General features: G+C 48.7%; 1 protein-coding gene across 2 annotated transcripts; it reads right to left on the reverse strand.

Moving 5' to 3' along the window:
* Window positions 1–3,395: 3,395 nt before the first annotated feature.
* Itga2b (integrin subunit alpha 2b) lies at window positions 3,396–19,896 on the reverse strand. Of its 2 annotated transcripts, XM_042670949.1 has the most exons (30): window positions 19,703–19,896; window positions 17,688–17,809; window positions 17,502–17,599; window positions 17,230–17,392; window positions 16,990–17,036; window positions 16,030–16,075; window positions 15,801–15,929; window positions 15,445–15,492; window positions 15,261–15,304; window positions 15,051–15,104; window positions 14,863–14,915; window positions 14,470–14,681; window positions 11,510–11,692; window positions 11,213–11,258; window positions 11,012–11,116; window positions 10,874–10,929; window positions 10,627–10,778; window positions 10,359–10,484; window positions 9,987–10,054; window positions 9,716–9,863; window positions 7,979–8,071; window positions 7,675–7,754; window positions 6,277–6,357; window positions 5,972–6,071; window positions 5,716–5,868; window positions 5,481–5,603; window positions 4,808–4,921; window positions 4,466–4,567; window positions 4,148–4,264; window positions 3,396–3,569 (listed from the first exon to the last, which is right to left on the reverse strand). In XM_042670949.1, exons 1-30 carry the CDS (start codon window positions 19,888–19,890, stop codon window positions 3,513–3,515), a joined length of 3,108 nt encoding a protein of 1,035 aa, XP_042526883.1. In that variant the 5' UTR covers window positions 19,891–19,896; the 3' UTR covers window positions 3,396–3,512. The 2 variants fall into 2 exon arrangements, with proteins under 2 accessions (XP_042526883.1, XP_042526887.1); XM_042670953.1 differs by lacking the exon at window positions 4,148–4,264.
* Window positions 19,897–22,824: the final 2,928 nt, after the last annotated feature.

The following is a 22,824-nucleotide window of genomic DNA, read 5'->3' on the forward strand; positions in this document are numbered from 1 at the left end:
TCAAGATCCTCTCGGCTCAGTCTCCTAAGTAGTTAGTATTACAAGTCTGCACCTCTATGCCTACATCTCTTCCTTTTTTTTTTTTTTTTTTTTAACAATTTCTGTCTAACCAGATTTCTCAATCCTATTCTTATGTAACCAACTTTTAGAACCTAAGCACAGGATTTATCACTTTTCCTTGGTGAATTTAATCTTGCTGGTTTCAACCCAATTTTCCAATCTGTCAAGGCTGCCTTGAATCTGCTTCAGTCACCCATTGTATTGGCGTCCCTCCCTGCCCATCTGCAGAATGAAGAGTGGCTTCCTTTGCCTCTACTCGAGGAACTCACCATGACGCCAGCCAGCCAGCCCAGGGTCAGGATGGAGCTTTGAGACACTCTGTGGAGATCTTCAGTTTTAGCAGAATTGTTCAGGTCTAAATCTGGATCTCTCTGATCCAGCTTACATTTCTGCCTTGTCTATAAGGACACCTGCCAAATGCTTTGCTGGATCAAGATAAGTGGTCTGGGGCCAGCCAATCCCAAGGTTGGAGTGGAGAAGGAACTGGCTGCTGTTCAATCATCATGGCTCAACTTTTTCTTAAATGTTTACACTCACCCAACTAGAAACCAGTTCCAGAACTTGTCATGCATGGATGTCAGATTGTCAGATTCTTCTGTTCAGAATTTATTTATTTATTTTTTGGTGCCAGTCCTGGGGCTTGACCTCAGGGCCTTGGCTTTTGTCCCTGAGCTTTTGTGCTCAAGGCTAGTGCTTTACCACTTCAGCCACAGCTCTGCTTCTGGCTTTGTTGGTTATTAATCGGAGATGCGTCTCACAGGCTTTCTTGGGTGGACCGGCTTGGAACCGCAATCCTCAGATCTCAGACTCTGGAGGAGGGAGGATTACAGCATCCGACTCAGCATCTACTTTTTGTGCGGTAAGTTTGTACATCAGTGGTTCCCCACCATTTAGTGTCCAGTTCAGACTTCTACCCATCGTCACAAGATATGCCCACTTGTCTGCTCTCTCCCTACTTCTCTAACCTTATCTCTGGCCCTCTGCCTGGCTCCCCTCTCCTCAGAGCTGTCTTCCCTGACCATGATCCAGAAAATGGCAATGTCCCATTACCCACATTCATTCTATCACTGTCTCCTTCCCTTCACTTCCACATACAGCTTTGGCCACCACCATCACATATTGATTTCTTGGTTTAAACGTAAGTCCCATAGGGCATTTGTTTCCATTCCATCCTGGCACTGGAACAGCCACAGCATATGGTAGGTGCTCAGTAAACACAAATTAACAAATCATCGGGACACCTGGGGACCCTCAGTTTTGTCTCCCAACTCCATTCTATGCAGCTGGAGGGTCATCTTGTAACCTTCCCCCTTTCCTAACAGAGGGCCTTTCTCAGTGGAGATCAGGAGGCAACATCTGCTGTCCCCTCCCTGGCATGACACTGTCCTCAGCCTGAGGAGGACTAGCCAGCCTCCTTCTTTCCCTCCTCACTCTAAACACTGGTTTAAAAGCCGATTTGGGGAGAAACAGGGAAGCATGTTATTTTCTCATGTTCTGCATCATTTGGAGGTTTATTTACCCCAAAGCATGAAATATATACTTCATCTATTTTTATTTTGACAGTACTCAGAACTTCATGCTTGTTAGGCACATCTCTACCTTTTTTGTTTTCATTAGTTTTGATTTTGCCAGTCCTGGGGATTGAACTCAGCTGCTTTTGCTCAGGGATAGCACTGTGACCCACAGCACCACTTCCTGCTTTTTCTGTTTATATGGTATTGGGCTTCATGCATGCTAGGCAAGCACTCTATCACTAGTCCAGGAAGCAAACCCAGGGCTTCATGCATGCTAGGCAAGCACTCTACCAATAAGCTCCATTCCTAGCTCCTCATTAGGGTTTGGATAAGGTTTTTTGTGCTTTTTGTGGGGTTTTGTTGCTGTTGTTGTTTTCGTTGTGGGGCTTGAACTTTGGGCCTGGGCATGTCCCTCAGCTCTTCAGTTCAAGGTTAGCACTCTACCACTTGAGCCACAGCGCCACTTCCAGCTTTTCTGTTTATGTGGTGCTGAGGAATCAAACCCTGATGCATGCAAGGCAAGCACTCTACCACTGAGCCACTTTCCCATCCCTGAATAAGGTTTTGTGTGTTTTGCCCAGGACAGGCCTCAAACTGTGATCTTCCTACTAATGCCTTCCTTGTAGTCTTGATTATAGATGTAAACTTCCATATTAGCTTTCTAATGTGTGTGTGTGTATGTGTGTGTGTGTGTGTGTGTGTGTGTGTGTGTGTATGTATGTTTGTCTGTCTGTCTGTTGGTCCTGAAGCTTGAACTCAGAGCCTAGGAGCTATCCCCAAGCTTTTTTTGTTCAAGGCCAACACTCTATTTGAGCCATAGCTCCACTTTTGGCTTTGGAGGAAAGAGTATCACAGCCTTTCCTGCTCAGGATGGCTTCAAATCACAATCCTTTGATCTCAGCCTCTTGGGTAGCTAGGATTACAGCCATGAGCGACTGGTGCCCAGCCTGAGCTGTCTTTTTTTTTGGCTTGAACTCTGGGCCTAGGCACTGTCCCCTAGCTCTTTAGCTCAAGGCTAGTGTTCTACCACTTGAACCACAGAGCTATTTCCAGTTTAGTAGTGGTTAATTGGAGATAAGTGTCTCATGGACTTTACTGCCTGGGCTGGCTTTGAACCATGATCTCAGCCTCCTGAGTAGCTAGGATTATAGGTGTGAGCCATTAGCACCCAGCTATAAGCTGTCTATTGTTCCTGTGTATACCTGTATTGGGGCTTAAACTCAGTATCTTGTGATCTCGTTTGGCTTTTTCAGTCAAGGCTGGCACTTTGCCCCTTGAGCCACACCTCCGTTCTAGCCTTTTGCTGGTTAATTAGAGATAACAGTCTCACGGATTGGTCTGTGTGGGCTGGCTTTGAACAAAGATACTCAGATCTCAGCCTTCTGAATAGCTATTATTACAGGCATAGGCCACCAGCACCCAGCTCTGAGTTGTCTTCAAACTGCTATCCACTCCATCTCTGTCTCCTGAGTATCTGGGATTACAGGCATGAGTCACTGTACCACCAAAAAATACATTTTAAAAAAGCTTCCCAGTGGAACCCAGTCTTCCTTCTCTGGGGCTCCAAACCCATTTCCACTACCTACATCAAATACCCTCACCCTCCTTCAGTATCACCCAAAGACCCCCTCCTTTTCTCCCTCACTCTCTCAACTTTGCCACACCCACCCTCTAGTCCCTGACTGTAATTTGCAACCTTTACTCTGGCAGAGACCTACTCTTCCCTGCTCCCCATTCCAAGCATTTTGCAGTCCCTTCCCTCCTCTTACCCAAAAAGGAGGTAGCACTCTGTGTGTGTTTTTTTTTTTTTTGGGGGGGGGGTGTTAGCTTCTTTATTAGGCAGCAGGAAAAGCAGAAAGACTCCAACCATGGAAGTCAGAGCCAGGAGCCAATTGGCTGGAGATAGAGAGCAGGTGCCAGTCCCCAGCCTTCTCACTATCACTCCTCCTCTTCATCTTCCTCTAAGGGTGGCCGATTCCGCTTGAAGAAACCAACCTGGGGATGTGCAGGTGTCAGGTTAAAGAGATCAGAGCACCAATGAGGAAAAAGCTAGAATGCAGCAAGCCACCAGAGCCTCTCCCTGGATCAGTACAGAGCTTGAGCACACACACAGATGTTTCCTCACTTATAGATAATATGTGTAACAAGAAGTTGGGTTTAAAATTGGGGATGGGGGAAAGATCCTCCTCTGTACTTTTCTTAAATATTGGAGTTTATGACTCAAGTACATGACAATATGGTTGTTTATTATGGCTCCAATATAGGTTTTCCCTAAAAGCACTATGTCTTCTTGGTGTATGGACCTGGCTCTCCAGGTACAGAGCAGTGAGTGGCCCTCCAGGACCTCCAAAGAAGCAAGGAGAGTCTGCCTTCTGCCTGCATTACTCAAGGGGAAGATACACCAAAGGAGGAACTGAACCCTGTCCCTAGCAGCCAGGAATTCTCCAAGGTAGGCCTCATTGCCTGTGACTTCTCAGGGAGAGATCCTTAGGAGAATGACATTCTAAGAGTGCACATCTTCCTGCCTTCTAATCTGTACCCACTCGGGGACTCTGCCATCCTTCTGACCTTACCTTCCACATGAGCAGGACCAGGAGGGTGAGCAGCAGCAAGCCACCTAGCATGCCCACCAGCATCCACCAGATCGGGATGGCCCTTTCCTCCAAGGCACGAAGCAGCTGAGTCTGCACCTGCAGGCAAATTCCGAGTCTCCTCAGTCCCTAGACACCTGCCTTTCAAAAGACTCAAACCTGGGCCACGTGGCTCCCAGCCTAGCCACCTTCCAGCACCACCCTTCAGCCTTAGGGAGGCCCTGTCCCCATGCTGGCACTGACACTGTATGACCCTTGGTCCTGCGGTATGCTTTTCCACCTGGGATCCCCCTCACTCACCAGAGCTTCCCCACTAGGCAGACTGAGCACAGGCACCGCGTAGGGAAAGGAGGAGACGTTGAACCACCCGTGGGACTGAAGCACAAACTGCTCCAGCGGCCTCTGCAGGCAGTAGGGTTGTAAGCCATTTACATCAGCATTAGTCCAAGCCCTGGACTCCCAGTTGAGGAGCCTACCCTGTGGTTTAACCTAGCCCCACCCACAAAATAAATCTGGTCCTGGCCTCTTCCAGATCCTGAAGCCCCATCCACGGCCAGAGCAAAAGGCCACGCCCCCAAGAAGCTTGGCCCGGTAGGTCCCGCCCCCTGACATAAGGACTTGCCCACCCCATCCCCTCCTCACCTCGCGGAAGCTGGATAGCTGCAGGAAGGCCAGTACAGTGACCATGGCCCGCTGCCCACGCGTCATCTCCTGCAGCTCACACTGCACCACGGTACAGGGTGCCGAATCGCAGCTCTGCGGGGACTTGGTATCAGTTCCAGGCTCCTCTGGGTCCATCCCCCCCACCCCCTTCACTCCAATGACCCAACACAGAGACTCCCAAGAGGGTGAGGAGTAAATCTCCAGCCACCTCCTCAACAGTCCCCGACATGTAAGGCTGGAAGGAGGGAGCCATCAAATAGCCTCCAATATCCAGAATCTGGGTAACCTTGCTTTGGCCTTTTTTTTGTTGTTGTTTTGTTTTTGTTTTTTGTCAGTTGTGGGGCTTGAACTCTGGGCCTGGGCGGTGTCCCTCAGCTCTTCAATTCAAGGCTAGCGCTCTACCACTTGAGCCACAGCAACACTTCCTTGGCCTTTTTAAATGTACTAAGAAGCTTAAGAATTCCAAGTGTTTCAGGCCCACCCTACATGCCAGTCCAGCATCATCTTTCAAGTTTATTTGGAGAACACTGTGGGAGCAAGAGAGGCCCCCAGAGAGGCCCACATCATACACCAGCGGCTCTCCCTGCCTCTCATCCTCTCTGGCTCTTGGGCTGCAGTGAAGCCCCAAAGGACACCCCCAGAGCCTGCTCACCACCAGAACTGTCTCCTGCTCTCCATGTGGCTTGGGCTCAGGCAGGATGGCCTCTCTACGCTCTCGCTTGTGATGCACGGGCAGAGTGGAGGACGGGCTTGGGGTGGGGAGCCTCCATTCCAGCTAGGGGGCAAAGACACTGTCAGTTCTCCAAATCTACACTCACATCTCTGAGGTGAGCTAGCCAGAGATCGGGGATGTCCCACAGCTCCTTCTCCCTCCCCTGGGCTCTCACCTTGCGGGGATTGGGAGAGGGCTGTGGGGAGCACTGGAGGCCCCCCTGGGTCTGTATGTCCAGGAAGTAGAGTAGGTCAGAGGGCTGAGACTGGCCAGGGAGGTGAATGCTGAGGTGGAGCCCATTCACAGTGCCAGGGCCATCGTTGTGGAGCTGGGAGGTGGTCACAGGATGAGGTAGCTCAGCACTCAGCCTGCAATTCCTACGATCATCTCATCCCAGCCCAGGATTTGCAGGCTCCTACCTGCATCCCTACCTCGTAAGTATGTTCCACCCTGAGGACCAAGCTGTCCAAGCCATTCTGTTTGTTGTCACCTTCTTCTGCTGCCACCACCAATGAGGCTGGAAAGGAGTTTCTAGGGGTGCCCAAACCCCAGAGTGATTCAGGCTTGTGGAGGATGCCTCATAATCCGCTGAATTTTTTTTTTTTTTGCACTTGGAATCTGACACATGCTAAGCCTGCACCTTACCCCTGAGCCCTAAGCTACAGGGGTACCCAGTTCCTCCCCCGAGTGGTAGAGTCTTGCCTGCCATCTCCCTTTCCCACTCATGGCCTCTTACCCTCGAAGCTCCACTCTGGCATCTGCCCGGACTGGCACATCCAGCAGTACTGCCTCGCTATTTGGATTCTGACTGTTCTTGCTGGAGAGGGGGTGAGAAGAGGCAAGTGAGGCACACCAGATCTCTTTTAGGGTGGAGCCAGAACTTTGAAAGGCTCAGAGAGAGCTACTAATTTCATAAACAGTTGCCACACCAAAGTTAGACCTGGGGAAGAACTTTCTTGAAAGCCAGGCACCAGTGTCTCATGCCTGTAATCCTAGCTACTCAGGAAGCTGATATCTGACAATCTAGGTTCAAAGCCAACCCATGTAGGAAAGTCCATGAAATTCTTAACTCCAATTAACCACCAAAAAGCCAGAAGGGAAGGTGTGGCTCAAGTGGAAGAGCACCAGCCTTGAGCTTTAAAAATGCTACAGGAGCTAGGAATGTGGGTTAGAGGTAGTATGCTTGCCTAGCATGCATGAAGTCCTGGGTTCAATTCCTCAGTACCACACAAACAGAAAAAGCCAGAAGTGGTGCTGTGGCTCAAGTGGTAGAGTGCTAGCCTTGAGCAAAAGAAGCTTTTGGATAGTGCCTAGGCCCTGAGTTCAAGCCCCAAGAAAGGCAAATAAAACAAACAATGGGCTGGGAAGGTGGCTCAGTGGTAGACTGCTTGCCTTGCATGTATGAGGCCCTGGGTTCAATTCCTCAGCACCACATAAGCAGAAAAAGCCAGAAGTGGCACTGTGTCTCAAAGTGGTAGAGTGGTAGCCTTGAGCTGAAGAGCTAAGGGACAGCGCCCCAGGCCAAGTTCAGGCCCCACGACCAACAAAACAAACAAACAAACAAACAACAACAACAACAACACACACACAGGGCTGGGAATATGTCTTAGTGGGAGAGTGCTTGTCTAGCATGCATGAAGCCCTGGGTTTGATTCCTCAGTACCACATAAACAGAAAAAGCTGAAAGTGGCACTGTGGCTCAAGTTGTAGAGTGCTAGCCTTGAGCAAAAAGAAATTCAGGGTCAGTGCCCAGCCCCTGAGCTCAAGCCCCAGGACTGATCGTGTGTGGGGGGAAGCTACTAGACAGCACTGAGACCCTGTATTCAAGCCCTGTGTTCAAGCCTCAGACAAATGAATAAGCTAAAAGAGCTTTCTTGAAAGCTTTTGGTACTGGGGATTGAACTTAGGGCTTCACACTTGCTAGGCACTATCAATTTCTAGGCCTAGCACTTGAGCTATGCCCTTGTCAAAGACTAGAAACGTATAACTAGAAGTTAGACCTGGAAAATAAGTTTTTCCCTAGGACTTCAAGACTAGATAAAAATCTCAGGACCAACAAGAATAGGGACTTGTATGGGAGGTCTGTATGGCTCAGAAGAAGGGTGACAGGTAGGTGAATCCCCGGGTCCAGTACCTCCTGACTTGCAGCTGGAAGGACACAGACTCCCCAGCCTCTTCCAGGTTCCCCACACTCACCAACATAGTGATTCCTATCTGGGAGAAGGGAGGTTCAAAGTCAGTGCACAGCCACTCACTTTGGGCAGCCCTGCCCTGAGTGTGCCTTCCAGTACTCCAAGACCGCCCTTGTTATCTCCATTCATCAAGAATCCCACTCAGAGATGAAACTGCATTTATCTGAGGCCCAGGATAACAACTCAGAGCTGCTAGAGGCCCACCCCAGCCCCCACTCGGCCCTCCCCCTGCCTGGGAGGCCTCACCTGGGCATTGTTTTTCATGGGGTTGCCCAGCTCACACAGCACTACTCTGCTCTCATTCTCTTTCTTCTGGTTGCAGATGAGCCTCTCCAAGCCCTGCAGGGAGCAGTTTCAGAGACAAAAGTGGGTTACCCAGTAGCCAGTGTTTATTTGAACTGCTGGTAAGTCCATAAAAATCTCATGTGCCAAGCTACAGAGAGGGCTTTCCTGGACTGAGGTCACATTGTACTTCCTGTATGGTGGTAGCACATTACTATTGCTTTTCTTTCTTTCTTTCTTTTTTTGGTCAGTGGTGGACTTGAACTCTGGCCTGTGCACTGTCCCTGAGCTCTTTAGCTCAAGGTTAGCGTTCTACCACTTGAGCCACAGCACCACTTCCTGTTTTCTGGTGGTTAATTGGAGATTAAGAGTCTCACAGACTTTCCCCCCTGGGCTGGCTTTGAACCATGATCCTCAGATCTCAGCCTCCTGAGTTGCTAGGATTATGAGCATGAGCCACTGGCGCCCAGCTACTATTCCTTTTTTTTTTTTTTTCTTTTGGTCCAGTCGTGGGGCCTGAACTCTGGGCCTGGGCACTGTCCCTCAGCTCTTCAGCTCAAGGCTAGCGCTCTACCACTTGAGCCACAGCACCACTTCCGGCTTTTTTCTTTTTGCTTATGTGGTGCTGAGGAATCGAACCCAGGGCCTCATGCATGCAAGGCAAGCGCTCTACCACTGAGCCACCTTCCCAGCCCCTATTGCTTTTTTTTTGTATGTGCTGATCCTAGGGCTTGAACTCATGGTGCTGTCCCTGAGTTTCTTTGGCTCAGGGCTAACACTATACCACTTTGTCCAAACTCCATTTCCAGTATTTTTGGTCTTTTGATTTTTTATGGGAGAAAAGGGTCTCGGTCTCATAGATTTTGCTACTTGGGCTTTGACCTGAGATCCTCAGAACTCAGCCTCCCAAGTAGTTAAGTTACAGATGTGAGCCACTAATACCCAGCTTGTTTTGTTTTTGAGACAGAGACTCACTCACTATATGGCCTAGGCTGCCTGGGAACTCTCAATCCTCCTGCTTCCCCCTCCCAAGAGCTGGGTGTAAGGTGTGTACCACCACACCTGGCTGTACTTTTAATATTTTTAATGATTTTAATTTTGGAAATAAAAACTCAATATTACATATCTGATCCTATCTCGAACGACATCAATGAAATAAAAACTAAACAAGTTCAGGCAGGGCATTTGTTCATGCCTATAATCCTAATTACTCAGAAGGATGATACTTGAGGATCTTGGTTTAAAGACAGCTCAAGCTGGGAAGTCCATGAGACTCTTCAATTAACCACCAAAAAACCATAAAGAGGAGCTGTGGCTCAAGTGTTAGCTTTGAGCACAAAAGCTCAGTACAGGCCCTGAATTCAAGTCCTGGGTCTAGCACATGAAAAAACAAATAATAACAATAAAAAAACTAAATATTTTCTTTGGGGAAAAGACTGGAAGAAAATCCAGCCAATGATAAACAGAGGTTCTTGTTAATATTTGGTTCTTGAGTCTTTGGGAAGAGTTTATAATAGAGTTCTTCAATTTTGTGACATTAGCAAGTATTCTACACACACACACACACACACACACACACACATAATTTTTTAAATTGCATCTTTCCAGCAAAGCACAAAAGAAGTGTGATCTCATAGGTGGGAGTGGGATTCAAAGCTCTACACTTCCTACTTGCAGGCAGTGGCCAGGGTGGGGCCTCACCTGGAGGTTGCTGAGGGCCCTCATGTAGTGGGCCCCTGGGGGCAGGTACACAGCCAGCTCTGCCTCATAGGCCCCCTCACCCTCATTGGCTGCATCCATTTGCAGCTCCAGCACATTGTCAGCTCCAATTGTAAGTGGGGAGCCCTTCCTGCTGGGGACAAAGGGTGAGGCTGGGGAAGCTGGATCTGGGAAGAGGAGAGGGAACCCAACTGAGGAAGGGGTCTGATAGGGCAGGGAGGGATAAGGGAAGAAGAGTGGGAAGTCCTCTCACATAGTGGCATTGAGCTGAAGCTGGGGCACACACAAGTCATCTTCGCCACAGTCCAGGATGATCCGGGTCTAGAAGACACATGAGGGTCAGAAAACCACCACAGCAGAGCTTCTGAATAAGGGACCCAAGGATGAGAAGGGTAGGGAGTAGTAGGGCTTTGCAGTTGATGATAAAGTCCCAGACAATGTTAGGCTGTGATATTAGGGTTTATGAATTTATATTAAGATTTAGGGGACATGGATATTTGGGGCTTCACTGGGGTTTGGGGTGACATCAAGGTTTTGGGGTTTATGGTACAATTTGTGCACTAATCTTGCCCTTCTCAACGTTGGGGGTCTCGCACTTCCCCTGCCTGGCCCCTGCCTTCCCCACCTGTTCCTGGACATGGGTGTCTCCATGCAGCACAACAGCAGGTGCCACCCCAGTCTCCTGGGTGGGCAGGGACACATTGAGGCTGAGCACAATGGGGCTCAGCTTGTCCCGGAAGTCTGCTTCATCCTAGCAGGAGGGTAACAGTCAGACCATCATGCTACTGTGCCACCCCTCAATTTTGCTCATCAGTGAGAACCATATCCTGGCTCCACAGTGCCCATTCAGTGCCCTGGGTCTGGTGACCCCTGTAAACCTAACCCAGACGTACTTGAAGGAAGACTGTGGTGTTGTGGCAGGTGGGGCTCTGACTTCTGCTAAGGTCCAGTCTCAGGGTGAGACCTGACTGTTGAGAATCCAACAGGAGAACTCGCCTACCCTGGCGGGGCTTCTGACGGTCCAGCTGCAGCTCAGCATTTAGATCTGACAGGAGAAGCAGGAAGAGACAGGATCTCCCAGGCCTATCTCTAAAAGGAGGAAGCCAGGCCAACCTCCTACCACCTCCCCATGCTGCTCACAAAGTTTCTGAGGAATGTTATGCCCAGTGGCTCCCACACACATCTGGATGGTGAAGCTGCAAAGATGTGAGTGGGTTGAGGAATGGGAATCTATGGAGGGCCCAGCTCCTGCCTAGTCCATGCCCTCTACTTCCTCACCAGCTCACAGGAGTCTTGGCAGGCTGTAGGACACAGTTCTTCACAGCAGGATTTAGGGAATCTTGCACCAGCAGCTGGACAGTGGCCATCACCACTGGCTGAGCTCTGATAGGATGAAAGAGGTTTGTCATGGTGCATCTCCTGGATCAGCCTCCCCGATAGGGTTGACTCCCTGCTACCAACTCCCAGGCCAGTGCTCACCTGTATACAGCCACCTTGCTGACCCCATAAGCTCCTACCAGCAGGTCTGCAGATATTGAGAGTCAGAAAGGGCAATTAGAGAAGGCCTGGGGTCCTTATCTTTCCACACCTCTTTCCCCTCTAGAGATTCCACGAACCCCTCCACACCTTGGCATCCCACATAGAGAAGGCAGAGCCCCTGGTGGGGTGGGGCGGGGGAGGGGGCTGAAGGAGGGGCACTAGGTCATGCATGGACCCAGTCGTGACTCAAGAATTCTAACAAGGCCCAAAGACCTTTCTGTGGTAGTGGAGGCACACCTGGGTATCCATTGTCATCAATGTCTACAGAACCTCTCAGAGAGAAGCCAAAGCCAGAGCCTGTGGGGAAGGGGCTGTCTAGGACCTGGGAGGGGCGTGCACTCAGCCCCTCACTCTGACCCAGGAACACCAGCACTTGGCCTCGACCATCTGGACCACCATAGGGGGCAGCCACTGCAACATCTGGAAAGAGTGATACAAAGGCAGCAACATTCAGTCCCCAGGAAACTCAGTGAAACTCTCCTAACTACTTCTCTGGGGAAACCCCAGGAGATCAGACTGGCACAGTTTGGGTCAAGGAGGTCACTGCCCTGCCCTCTGGGAGTATACAATCTGGCAGGAGAGGGATTAGTCAAGTAGGACTGTTATAAGAACTCTTAACAGCCCTTACTATCTTTTGAGGAAAATACAGTGACAAGATTTCATTTACTTCTGACAATGAAGTACTATCATTCCCATTTTAGATGCAAAAACTGAAGTCAGGCATGGTGGTGCACACTGTAACCCAGCACTAGGGAGACAAGGCAGAAGAATCAAGAATCTGGATGAGAAAGCCAGGTGCCAATTGCTCATACCTGTAATCCTAGCTACCCAGTAGGCTGAGATCTGAGGATTGAGCTTGAATTTAGACCCTGGGTGCTGTCCCTGAGATTTTCTGCTCAAGGCTAGCATTCTACCACTTTGAGCCATAGCTCCACTTCTGGTATTTGGGTAATTAATTGGAGATGAGTCTCACGGACTTCCCTGCCTGGGCTGGCTTCATATAACAATCCTCAGATTGCAGCCTCCTGAGTAGCTAGGTTTACAGTTGTGAGCCACCAATGCCTGGCTTAGTTTCACTGAGACTCCTGGGGACTGAATGTTGCTGCTGAACTCTGGGCCTGGGTGCTGTTCCTCAGCTCTTCAGCTCAAGGCTAGCGCTCTAACTTGAGCCATAGCACCACTTGTGGCTTTTTCTGCTTATGTGGTGCTGAGGAATCAAACCCAGAGCCTTGTGCATGCATGGCAAGCACTCTACCACTGAGCCACATTCCCATTCCCAGGCGTTTTTTTCCTTTACCAGGCCTCTGAGTCAGGTATCTCCACCCTGGGCATCCATAAGGACCTTCCTCTGGCTCACTCTTCTACTTCCCTGCAAAATCATTTTCCTCACATTCAACACATTGCCTATTCTTCCAAATCGAAATGATCTTCTGTGGCCTCTATGTCCTTTTCATGATCATCCTGTTTCTTCTCACAATCAAATTGGCTGAAAGAGTAGTTCTACATACTTCCTTTATACTTCACCTCTATTCATACCTTGCCCCATGGGGTTCTGGCTTCTATTCCTACAACACCCCGGGTTAGGTCTTATTGCTATTACCACTGACAGTCTTCTTGCCAAAACCCATGGATGTCTCCTCAAGCCCTTTCAGTAGTATCAGGAGCCACTTCCATGTGCCTTCTTCCTGCTCCAAGTTCTCTTCCTGGAGTTCTGGGTTGTCTGATCTATTTCCCTTTACAATCTGGACACTTTTGCATTTTTCCCAGATTCATCTTCTCTGGGTGTCCCTACATGCTCTTGGCACCCTAGGGGGTCTATCCTGGGCCTCTTCTCCATTTACTCCATTCACAGGCTCCATAACTCATCTACTTTCCCCAATTTTCTATTTCTCAACTCTTTCTTATGGACTAAGGAGAAGCCACAATGGATGATTCCCTGCATGTTTCCACCTAATGCTCTCCAGCCCTTCATCTCCCTGCTCCCTTAGACTTGCAGTGTTGCCTTAGCATTAAGCAATGAAGAACACTGCCAGTACTTCAACTCTTCTTTCTTCCTTACCCCATATCTCATCTCCCATCAAGTCCTAATAATCCATGTTCTAAATATCTGCAAAGTCATCTCATCTCAAATTCCATTGCCAAAGGCTCTGTTCAGGTGGTTATCTTGCCTGGCTTAAGGCAAGGGCATGTACATCCTAGTAGTCTCATTAGAACTCTGCTGTCAGGGGGCTGGGGAGGTGGCTCAGTGGTAGAGCACTTGCCTTGTATGCCTGAGGTCCTGGGTTCAATTCCTCAGCACCACATAAGTAAGAAGAAAAGAGCTGGAAGTGGTGCTGTGGCTCAAGTGGTAGAGCGCTAGCCTTGAACTGAAGAGCTGAGGGACAGTGCCCAGGCCCAGAGTTAAGCCCCACGACCGGACCAAAAAAAAAAAAAAACAAAGGACTCTGCTGTCTGTTCCCCTCTTAGCATATGGAGTTTTCTTTTTGTCAGTTGTAGGGCTTGAACTCTGGGCCTGGGCACTGTCCCTGAGTCTTCAGCTCAAGAGGAGCACTCTACCAGTTAAGCCACAGCGCCACTTCCAGTTTTCTGGTGGTTTATTGGAGATCAGAGTCTCACGTGCTATCCTGCCCAGGCTGGCTTTGAACTGTGATCCTCAGATCTCAGCCTCCTCAGTAGCTAGGATTACAGGCGTGAGCCACCAGCACCTGGCTTAGGGTTTTCTTTTTTTTAGGTCCAAGACAGGGACTCAAACTTGGAACCTAAGACTTTCATTCTTGGTTCTTAATTGATCCATGCTTCCAACCCCAGAAGCCGGGTTTTAAATCATAATAGGATGAAAAAACACATATCTGATGAGGTCATTTTCTGAACAGGACTTCCCTAACTCCTGCTGTCCTCAGTTCAAGTCTAGCTTTTTAATTTTCCCCCAGTACTAGGGCTTGAACTCAGGGCCTAGGTGCTGTTCCTTAGCTTTTTGCTTTAAGCTGGTGCTCTACCATCTACACCTCTACTTCTAGCTTTTTCGTGGTTTATTGGAGACTTTCCTGCCCCAGTTGGCTCTGACCCTTGATCCTCAGATCTTAACTTCCTGAGTAGCTAGGATTACATGTATAAACCATTGGTGCAAGGCTTAAGTCCAGCTTTTTGTTGGGGCTGTTAACCTTCCTGCAGCAAATGGAGCTCCTCTCTTCTCTCACCATTGTAGCCATCCCGGTTGAGATCACCCAGGGGTGCAATAGTGGAGCCAAATCGCCCATAGAGCTGTGTGCCGGTCAGCAGGAGACTAGGAGGTCCCAGTGCATGGGGACCTCGGGACTGCAGGAATAAGTACACTCGCCCCACCTCAGCCAGTTTGCGGTCAGCTCGGCTTTCCATGTACAATGGAGCACCCACCAGCAGGTCATGTCTCCTGTGGAACAGATGGGTGGTTAGGTGAGATTGGGCTAGAAGATGCTGAGGACAAGTGCCAAGTCTTCCCACCCTTGCTGTCTGCCTTGCCTGAGATTGGGAAAGGAAGAAATGGTGTGTAGCTCTTACCTCTGGTAACTGGGGACCCAATTGGGCGTGCATGGGGCATTCCCCCTACTCACTCGTCCCCATTGACGTCAGTGACCGCCACTGAGTAACCAAAATACGAAGCCATCTGCAAGACAAAGAGTATCTTAGCTCTCCTCAGCACTGGACACCTTCTATTGGACATCCACACTCACATCCTATGAAATATTCTGGGGTTTCAGTTTCCTGGCTTTGGCCACTCCCTCAGGTACCTGATCCCTACCTGCTCTCCATGCAGCCGGTGCAGTGTCTGGTGGTATTTATCCAAAATTTCCACCTGCATGGAGGGACACACTGCAATTCATCATTCTTACTCCCTCCACAGCCTCCTGCTTCCAGTGAGAAAGGGCAGGGGGTTTGGAGGTGTGGGAAATTAACCTGAGGACTGGGTTCTGGGGCTTCAATGTTGAATGGAGGGACAGGGTGAACTCACCGCTCCCAAGGTCCAGCTCCAAGTGGGGGCACCGAAGATATACTCTGGGAAGAGCAAGGCTCAGTGAATGAAATCCTAAGAACATACTTAATCCCATCAGCCCATTCTGCACCCAGGGGAGACTTTGGGAGAGATGATTCTCCATGTGGGTTCCCCACTTGCTGTCTACGAATGGATTTCTTACCTGTAGTGCTTGGATCTCCATCAAACTCCCCTACAGCCACCGAGTACCCTGAAGACAGCACAGTTAGTGTTTTTGGAAGTATAAAGCAAGGAGAAAGAAGGAGGGGACAGAGAGGCCACTCAGTGCAAACCTTGCAGATGAGAAAACTGAGGCCAAGACCTGCTGGAGAACACACAGCAAGGCCATGGTAGGAAAGGCAAGGTGGGGAACATAGGAGTTGGGTAGGCTTAGGAGAAGCAGCTGGGGCAGCGGGTTGGCCTGCTAGGGTTCTCCCCACAGGAGAATGTGACCAGCTGGGTGGACAGTGACTCTTAGGGTGCTGGAAGTCCTGGAAGGGAGGTAGGTGCCAGAGTTACCTCGGTAGCCGTCAAAGTAATCTATCTTGCTGGAATCATAGGTGAAGCGCTGGCTGGGAACGTGCCACAGAAGGGTACCAGGGCGGTAACTTGAGATGATACTGGCAATTGGAGCTCGGACCAGGAGACCTAAGGCATAAAAGGCAGAAGGCACAGGAAATGTAAGAAACCAATTACCTGGGGTTGCCCCAGACCATGAGATGAGAGGGCATACCACTAAGGCACATACCTAAGAAAAAATAGCCACCAGGGGCCCCAAGTACCAACTCCCCAGCCTGAAAGGGAAGTCATGGTGGTGAGAGGGGCAAGGACACTCGCCATCATCCCCCACACCTAGGAATAAACTTCAGGGCCTCAGAGTTGCTAGGCAAGGGCTCCATCAGTTTCCTTCCCCCCACCCCCCCAATACAACCTTTTTTTTCTCCCTAGTTGTGGGCCTGAACTCTGGGCCTGGGCGCTATCCCTCAGCTCTTCAGCCCAAGGCTAGCACTCTACCACTTGAGCCACAATGCCACTTCTGGCTTTTTCCACTTATGTGGTGCTGGGAAATTGAGCCCAGATTCTCATCCATGCAAGGCAAGCACTCTACCACTGAGCCAACATCCCAGAGCCCCCCTCCCCCCCATACAATTTTGCGCTAACTGCTCTAGCTGGCCTTTAATCATGAACCTCTTGTTTCCACTTCCCAGTAGGTGTTATTTGTTGATTTTGATGGCACTGAGGTTGGAACTTGCACATACTATTCAAGCTACCATTTGGGCCACACCTTTTTTTTTGGTCCGGTCGTGGGTCCTGAACTCTGGGCCTGGGCACTGTCCCTCAGCTTTTCAGCTCAAGGCTAGCGCTCTACCACTTGAGCCACAGCGCCACTTCTGGCTTTTATCTTTCTGCATATGTGGTGCTGAGGAATCGAACCCAGGGCCTCAGGCATACAAGGCAAGTACTCTACCACTGAGCCACCTTCCCAGCCCCTGGGCCACACCTTTTGTTCCCCCTCTATGCCCCTCATTTTTTTTTCCTCTCCCTTCCCGCCCCCCCCCCCCCCCCGCCCTCATTTTTTGTATGTAGGATTGTGCTACGTAGCCCAGTCTGGCTTCAAACTTGAAATTCCACTGACTCAGCCTTGGCTGGGATTACTGGTAATGTACCACCACGCTCGGCTCTCAAGCAACTTTTGCATCCCACTTGCCTGAGTGACCGCAGAGCTGAAGCCCGCTTCGCAGTATCGCTTGTCGCCTGGAGGGGGCAAGAAGGGTTCAGCAAAAGGGTGGCTCAACAAGGCTTGGGGGCAGGTTTATGGGGTAGAGGTGTGGCCTTGAAGGGTAGGGCGGGGCCAGGAGCAAGGCCGGTGCCAGTTGCAAAGGACAGTCTGAAAGACTGCATGAGATTAGGAGTCTCTAAACAGAGTCAAAGGGAGAACAGAACTTACTAAAACCACTTTTGTAAACCGAGCTCATGATGTTGTCCCTACAGGGTGAATATTCTGCTCGGCCACCGTTCTGAAGTTGAGCCAGGTAGCAGCCACCCACCGGTGTCTTTTCAGTTTCCTCTGTTTTGTCTAGGGCGTTCCAGTGCTGCCAGGGGGCGCAGGCCTGGAACAGGGCCACAAGAGAGTTGGAAAGGATCCAAGGCGCAAGACTGGAGCTTCCCCCAATGCATCTATGCCCTGGCTGCTCCTGGTGTCCTGTCTGCAGTGCCCACCACAATGACGTCGTTCCAGCTGACCACAGATGCTCCAAGTCCTTGCCGGGCTTTAAAGCTTTGAAAAGTCTGGGAGCCTACGTTTCGGGACTCATCCCCTGAAGGTTACAAGAAAAGAACGGGAGCACTGAAGCTGGCTGCCTTGGCCATTTGGTCCCTCCCATCCCCTTCATACCCTGGACTCACTGAGGTCGAAGGGTAGCAAGGTGCACTGGCCGCCCTCGGCCTTCCAGGGACACAGGAACACACCACCAGTCTCCTCCTGGCTTGGGCCCATGGTCTGCGGGGCGCCCACCACGATAGCCACACTGCATAGGAAAGTTGGATGAGCACAGCTCAGATGACTGTATATCCTGTAGGTGACTGCCTGTGGGAAGCATACATTATCTAGGAAGACCTCTTCAACTTATGGACAGGGTAATGGACCCTCAGAGAATTCATGTGAGACTAAAACCATTTGGTTTGATTTGAACACAAAGAGCTGGATATACTTGCCAATAAAGACCTCCTAAAACTCAGTAGGCAAGTCCTCATTCACCCTCTTGACAAAAACCAGACCTTCAGCCGAGTGCTGGTGGCTCACGCCTGTAATCCTAGCTGCTCAGGAGGCTGAGATCTGAGGATCATGGTTCAAAGCCAGCTTCCACAGGAAAGTCTGAGACATATTATATTCAATAATATATTCAGAAAAGGCCAGAAGTTGTGACTCAAATGATAGAGTGCTACCTTTGAGCACAAAGAGGCTCAGGGACAGCTCCCACTCCCCGAGAAGTCCCAGGACTGGTTAAAAAAAAGAAAAAAGATGAGACCCTGGCAAACCTAGGTTTAAATCACAGTTCTGCCTTATGCAAAAAAAAAAAAAAAAAAAAAGATAATATCAATGCTGGCAAAAGGAGTGAATGTCATATATGTATGAGGAACATTTATCATAGCTCCTGCCAAGTGTTTTTAAAAATATGCTGTACATACTGGGCACTGATGGCTCACACCTGTAATCTTAGCTACTCAGGAGGCTGAGATCTGAGGATCGCAGTTCAAAGCCAGCCCGGGAAAGTAAGTCCATGAGACTGTTATCTCCAATTAACCCCCATAACACTGGAAGTAGAACTGTGGCTCAGTACCCTTAAACCGAGCTTGAGGTCCATGACTGATCAAAAAAATGCTGTACAGGGCTGGGAAAATGGCTCAGTGATAGAGTGCTTGCCTTGCATGCATGAGGCCCTGGGTTCCATTCCTCAGCACCACATAAGCAGAAAAAGCTGGAAGTGGCGCTGTGGCTCCAGTGGTAGAGCCTTGAGCTGAAATGCTGAGGGACAGCACCCAGGCCCAGAGTTCAGGCCCCATGACTGGCAAAAAAAAAAAAAAAAAAGCTGTACATACATATTTATCTAGACATATGTACATGTTTGTGTATCCCACAGTTGTGCCCATGGCCCAGTGCTTGTGGAAAGGAGGAAAATGCAGCAAGAGGGAGCAGAGGAAGCAGATGATCCAATATTCTAGGAGCTCTGGAGCCAGAATACCTTTTCAAAAAGTTTCAAAAGTTGGACCCTTACACCCCTATACTTCTCACTGGTTAGTCATTGAATGTGAGTCTCCCTCTTGGGAAAAGGACTTCACTTTGGATGAAGTGGCTCTATTCAGCAGAGGAAATTACCCTCTGTGGTTGTTCCTTGAAGGCTATCTGCCATTGCAACCCTTCAAAGCTGATTGTTCCAGGGTCTACCACAGTTAAGTCATTCACAGCTACAGAGGATGAGCCATGACTCTAATCATGGCAGTTTGGTTTTTAAAGCCTGATCAATACCAATCATTAGTGACATATTACTTCTCTTCAAATATCTATAATTTGGATGGGGATGAGAGAAATGGAGTAGAAAAGCATGGTGAAGATGGGTAGACAGATGGAGTTTTTCAAATCAATTCAAGATGTGCACTTCTATTTTAGAGGAACCAGGGCCATACAACTAACAATCATTTTAGGAAAGAAATACAACTTTTGTACTCTTCAGTATCCATCTCTCCAAGAGCACCCCTCTAATACTCTCACCAGAACCTGTCCCTTCTTCAGCATTCCTGACAAAGAGCTCAATCCCAACCAACCCAGACTCCACCTTGCACAGTGGCTACCACAAATGGAGAACTAGAGGTCCATAGAAGCAGTCATGCTCATACTCCCCCCACCCAACTCCATGGCTCACCTCCCATGATTGTCCTTGTGAAAGTCCACTGAAAATCCAAAGTGACTGCCATTGGGGCCTGAATAGAAGGTGAACTGCACTGGGTCCAGGTTCAAGGCCCAGGCTGGAGGGGTAGCCATAGGTCCCAAGAACAGTAGTGCACACTCCAGAAACCAGAGGGCATTGAGTAGATACAAAGCTCTGGCCATCTTCCTTCTCCCTCAACCTCTTAAGCAGGAATGGGTCAGCTCTTTCCTTTTCTTGAAGTTTCCACCACACCACAGGAAGTGTTTTCTTATCAAAGTAGAACTCAAAGTAATTTACTGAAGAGCAGGCAGAATGAAGGCACTATCTCTAGGATTACCCAGAAGGGGGTGGGGCTACCCTGGGGAGTGTTAAATGGTTGAAAGCCAGGGCTCCTCTGTCCCCTGACAGTTTATCCCCAAGTCCTGCTGCTTCTGCCCCTCAACTCTGTCTCTTGAACCTTGATCCCATCTTCACTTCCACCATGCTAGTCCAACTACCATCACTTTCTGTTTGGGATAGTGCAACTGTGAATTGGTCTGTACTATCCTACTCTGGCCCACTTTCACAGATCCTCCCTTCCCATCAGCTGGCTGCACTGCTGTAGAACTTTGGTGACTTGGCCAAAGATGGGGGAAGGAGTAAGGAAGCTGTTCTCTTTTGATAAGACCTGAGGCTACCGTCTTTTTGATTAAGGCATTTATCCACTTCCTCCTTATAGGGCCTTGGGAAGCCTCAGCCAGCCATATTGGTGCTGCAGCTTCCTCACTCTCCATGGACCCAGGTCTTAATGCATGGTCACAGTGGTACAGACAGTATTGGGGGAAAGGCTAGTGGATGGATCTTGGACTAAGTGGCAAAGAGACAAAGATAAAGTGGAGAGAGGGTATTCTGTTCACAGGCTTTGAGATTATGCACTAGTTGTTCAATTGAATAGCTTCACTCCTTCTAGGGGAGAGCAAGCTTTTTTTTGTACAGTCCTAGAACGTAGTCAAGATACCAAAATGTACTAGGCATTGCTCAAAGACTAAACAGGGGCATGCACATCCGTAAGGGATTGAAGATGGCATCATATAGTGGCAAGGGAAAGAAACAAATTTTGATGTATTTTTTTCAGGGCTGATATTGATCATAGGGCCTCACACATTAGGCAAGCACTCTACCACTGAGCTATGGTCTGAATGCAACCTAAATTTTGATCTCATTTTCTGATCAAACTTAACTACTACTATATACTACTCACTACCCTGTGACATCTCCCATCCCCCCTCTGGTATTGTGGTTTGTACTCAGAACCTTTTGCTTGCTATTTGGGCTACATCCCTAGCCCCTGTGCTATTTTGAAGTCTCTTCCAACTTTTCTCTCCTCTCATACTTCATCTCAGTACACAACTAAAAGTGTATCCTGTATTAGACTAAAAGTTTCTTGAATTTTGTTTTTTTTTTTTTTTTTTTTTGGGTCCGGTCATGGGGCCTAAACTCTGGGCCTGGGCGCTGTCCCTCAGCTCTTCAGCTCAAGGCTAGCGCTCTACCACTTGAGCCACAGAGCCACTGCCGGCTTTTTTCTTTTTGCTTATGTGGTGCTGAGGAATCAAACCTAGGGCCTCAGGCATGCAAGGCAAGCACTCTACCACTGAGCCACTTTCCCAGCCCCAAGTTCCTTAAATTTCATTTAGGATTATCATCACTGATGAATCCCAGTGTCAAATTCATGGTTGGCATGTAATAAACTTGTTGGTTACTGTATTTCTGTATAATCGATGCAGCCCAATATTAACTCACATTGCATTGTACTCTGTTCAAGGCATTGAGCTAACCAAGGATACAGATAACCATCAAGGACTTCAGTCCAGAAAGAATTGGGACAGAAGGGTCACATTTCACAGCTACCTTGTGAAATAGGTATGATTGTAACTATTTCATACAGGTAAACCTATTGTAAAAAGTTTTAGGTATTTTGTCCATGTTTATACAGCCAATGGCAAAACTATGATTTAAAGACAGGTTGCCATTTGTGTTTTAGGAATAGAGAATTATATATGCATAGGGAACAGCACAGAAGTCAATATTAAGGATGGGTAATAGGAGACTCAGCAGATAGATTGAGGCAGAAAGGTGGAAAGGAACATGGAGTTCAAATCACAGGAGGTTCTTGATAAAGATTTTTTAAAGTCAGGGAATAAGAGATTCAATGATCAATTGTGTCCCAATTTGGAGCACATTACATGGGCTGTCTGTGGATAGAAAGTCAGACTTTGTGGGTAGATGGGCAGGGACTGCAGTCTTCAGGGTTGAAGACAGGGAGGCCTGGACCAGGATACTGGTGGTAAGAACAATGGATAGCAGAGATCATAGCAACAACAGTATCTGGATGTGGTAGGGATGTGTCATAGGTAATTCAAAGCTTTGGTGCCTGGTAGGACAGTGGGACCATTAAATAAAATTGGAAACACAGGAGGTAGGTTTTGGTAAGGAGTTTGGAGTATATGCTTTGATGTTAGAGATGATTGTTTTTAATGCTGATCTCTTGTTCCCACTTATCTCCTATGAGCCAGTCATTCTGAATCTCTTGATGAATTCATCTTTTTGTTTTTTAGTCAGTCCTGGGGCTTGAACCCTGGGCCTGGGCTCTATTCCTGAGTTCTTTTTGCTCAAGGCTAGGGTTCTACAGCTTTGAACCATCGCTCCACTTCCAATTTTCTGGTGGTTAACTGGAGATAAGAATCTCTCAGCTTTTCCTACCAAGGCTGGCTTTGAATCCTAATCCTCAGATCTCAGCATCCTGAGTAGCTAGTATTACAGATATGAGCCACTAGTGCTTGGGTGAACTCAATTGTTAAGATTTCATTTGTCAGCAACCATAAAGCCTTTACCATGTGCATAACACTGCATAGGATGTTAAAGGAAGTTAGAGAAATGTGAAAATCATGGAAAAATGCATAAACTTGCATAATCTGTTAATGACACTGTTCTTTACCTCTATCTTTCTTGAACATATAATCAAAACGTTTGCTACATATTCAACTCCGTGAGACATCCTAAGGGGCTTTAAAAGAATATGCCAGGCACTGGTGACTTGCACCTGTAATCCTAGGTAATTAGGAGGCTGGGATCTGAGG

Source organism: Dipodomys spectabilis, unplaced genomic scaffold (genome assembly GCF_019054845.1).
Source record: "Dipodomys spectabilis isolate Male_0828 unplaced genomic scaffold, ASM1905484v1 ptg000018l, whole genome shotgun sequence".
Taxonomy (NCBI): domain Eukaryota; kingdom Metazoa; phylum Chordata; class Mammalia; order Rodentia; family Heteromyidae; genus Dipodomys; species Dipodomys spectabilis.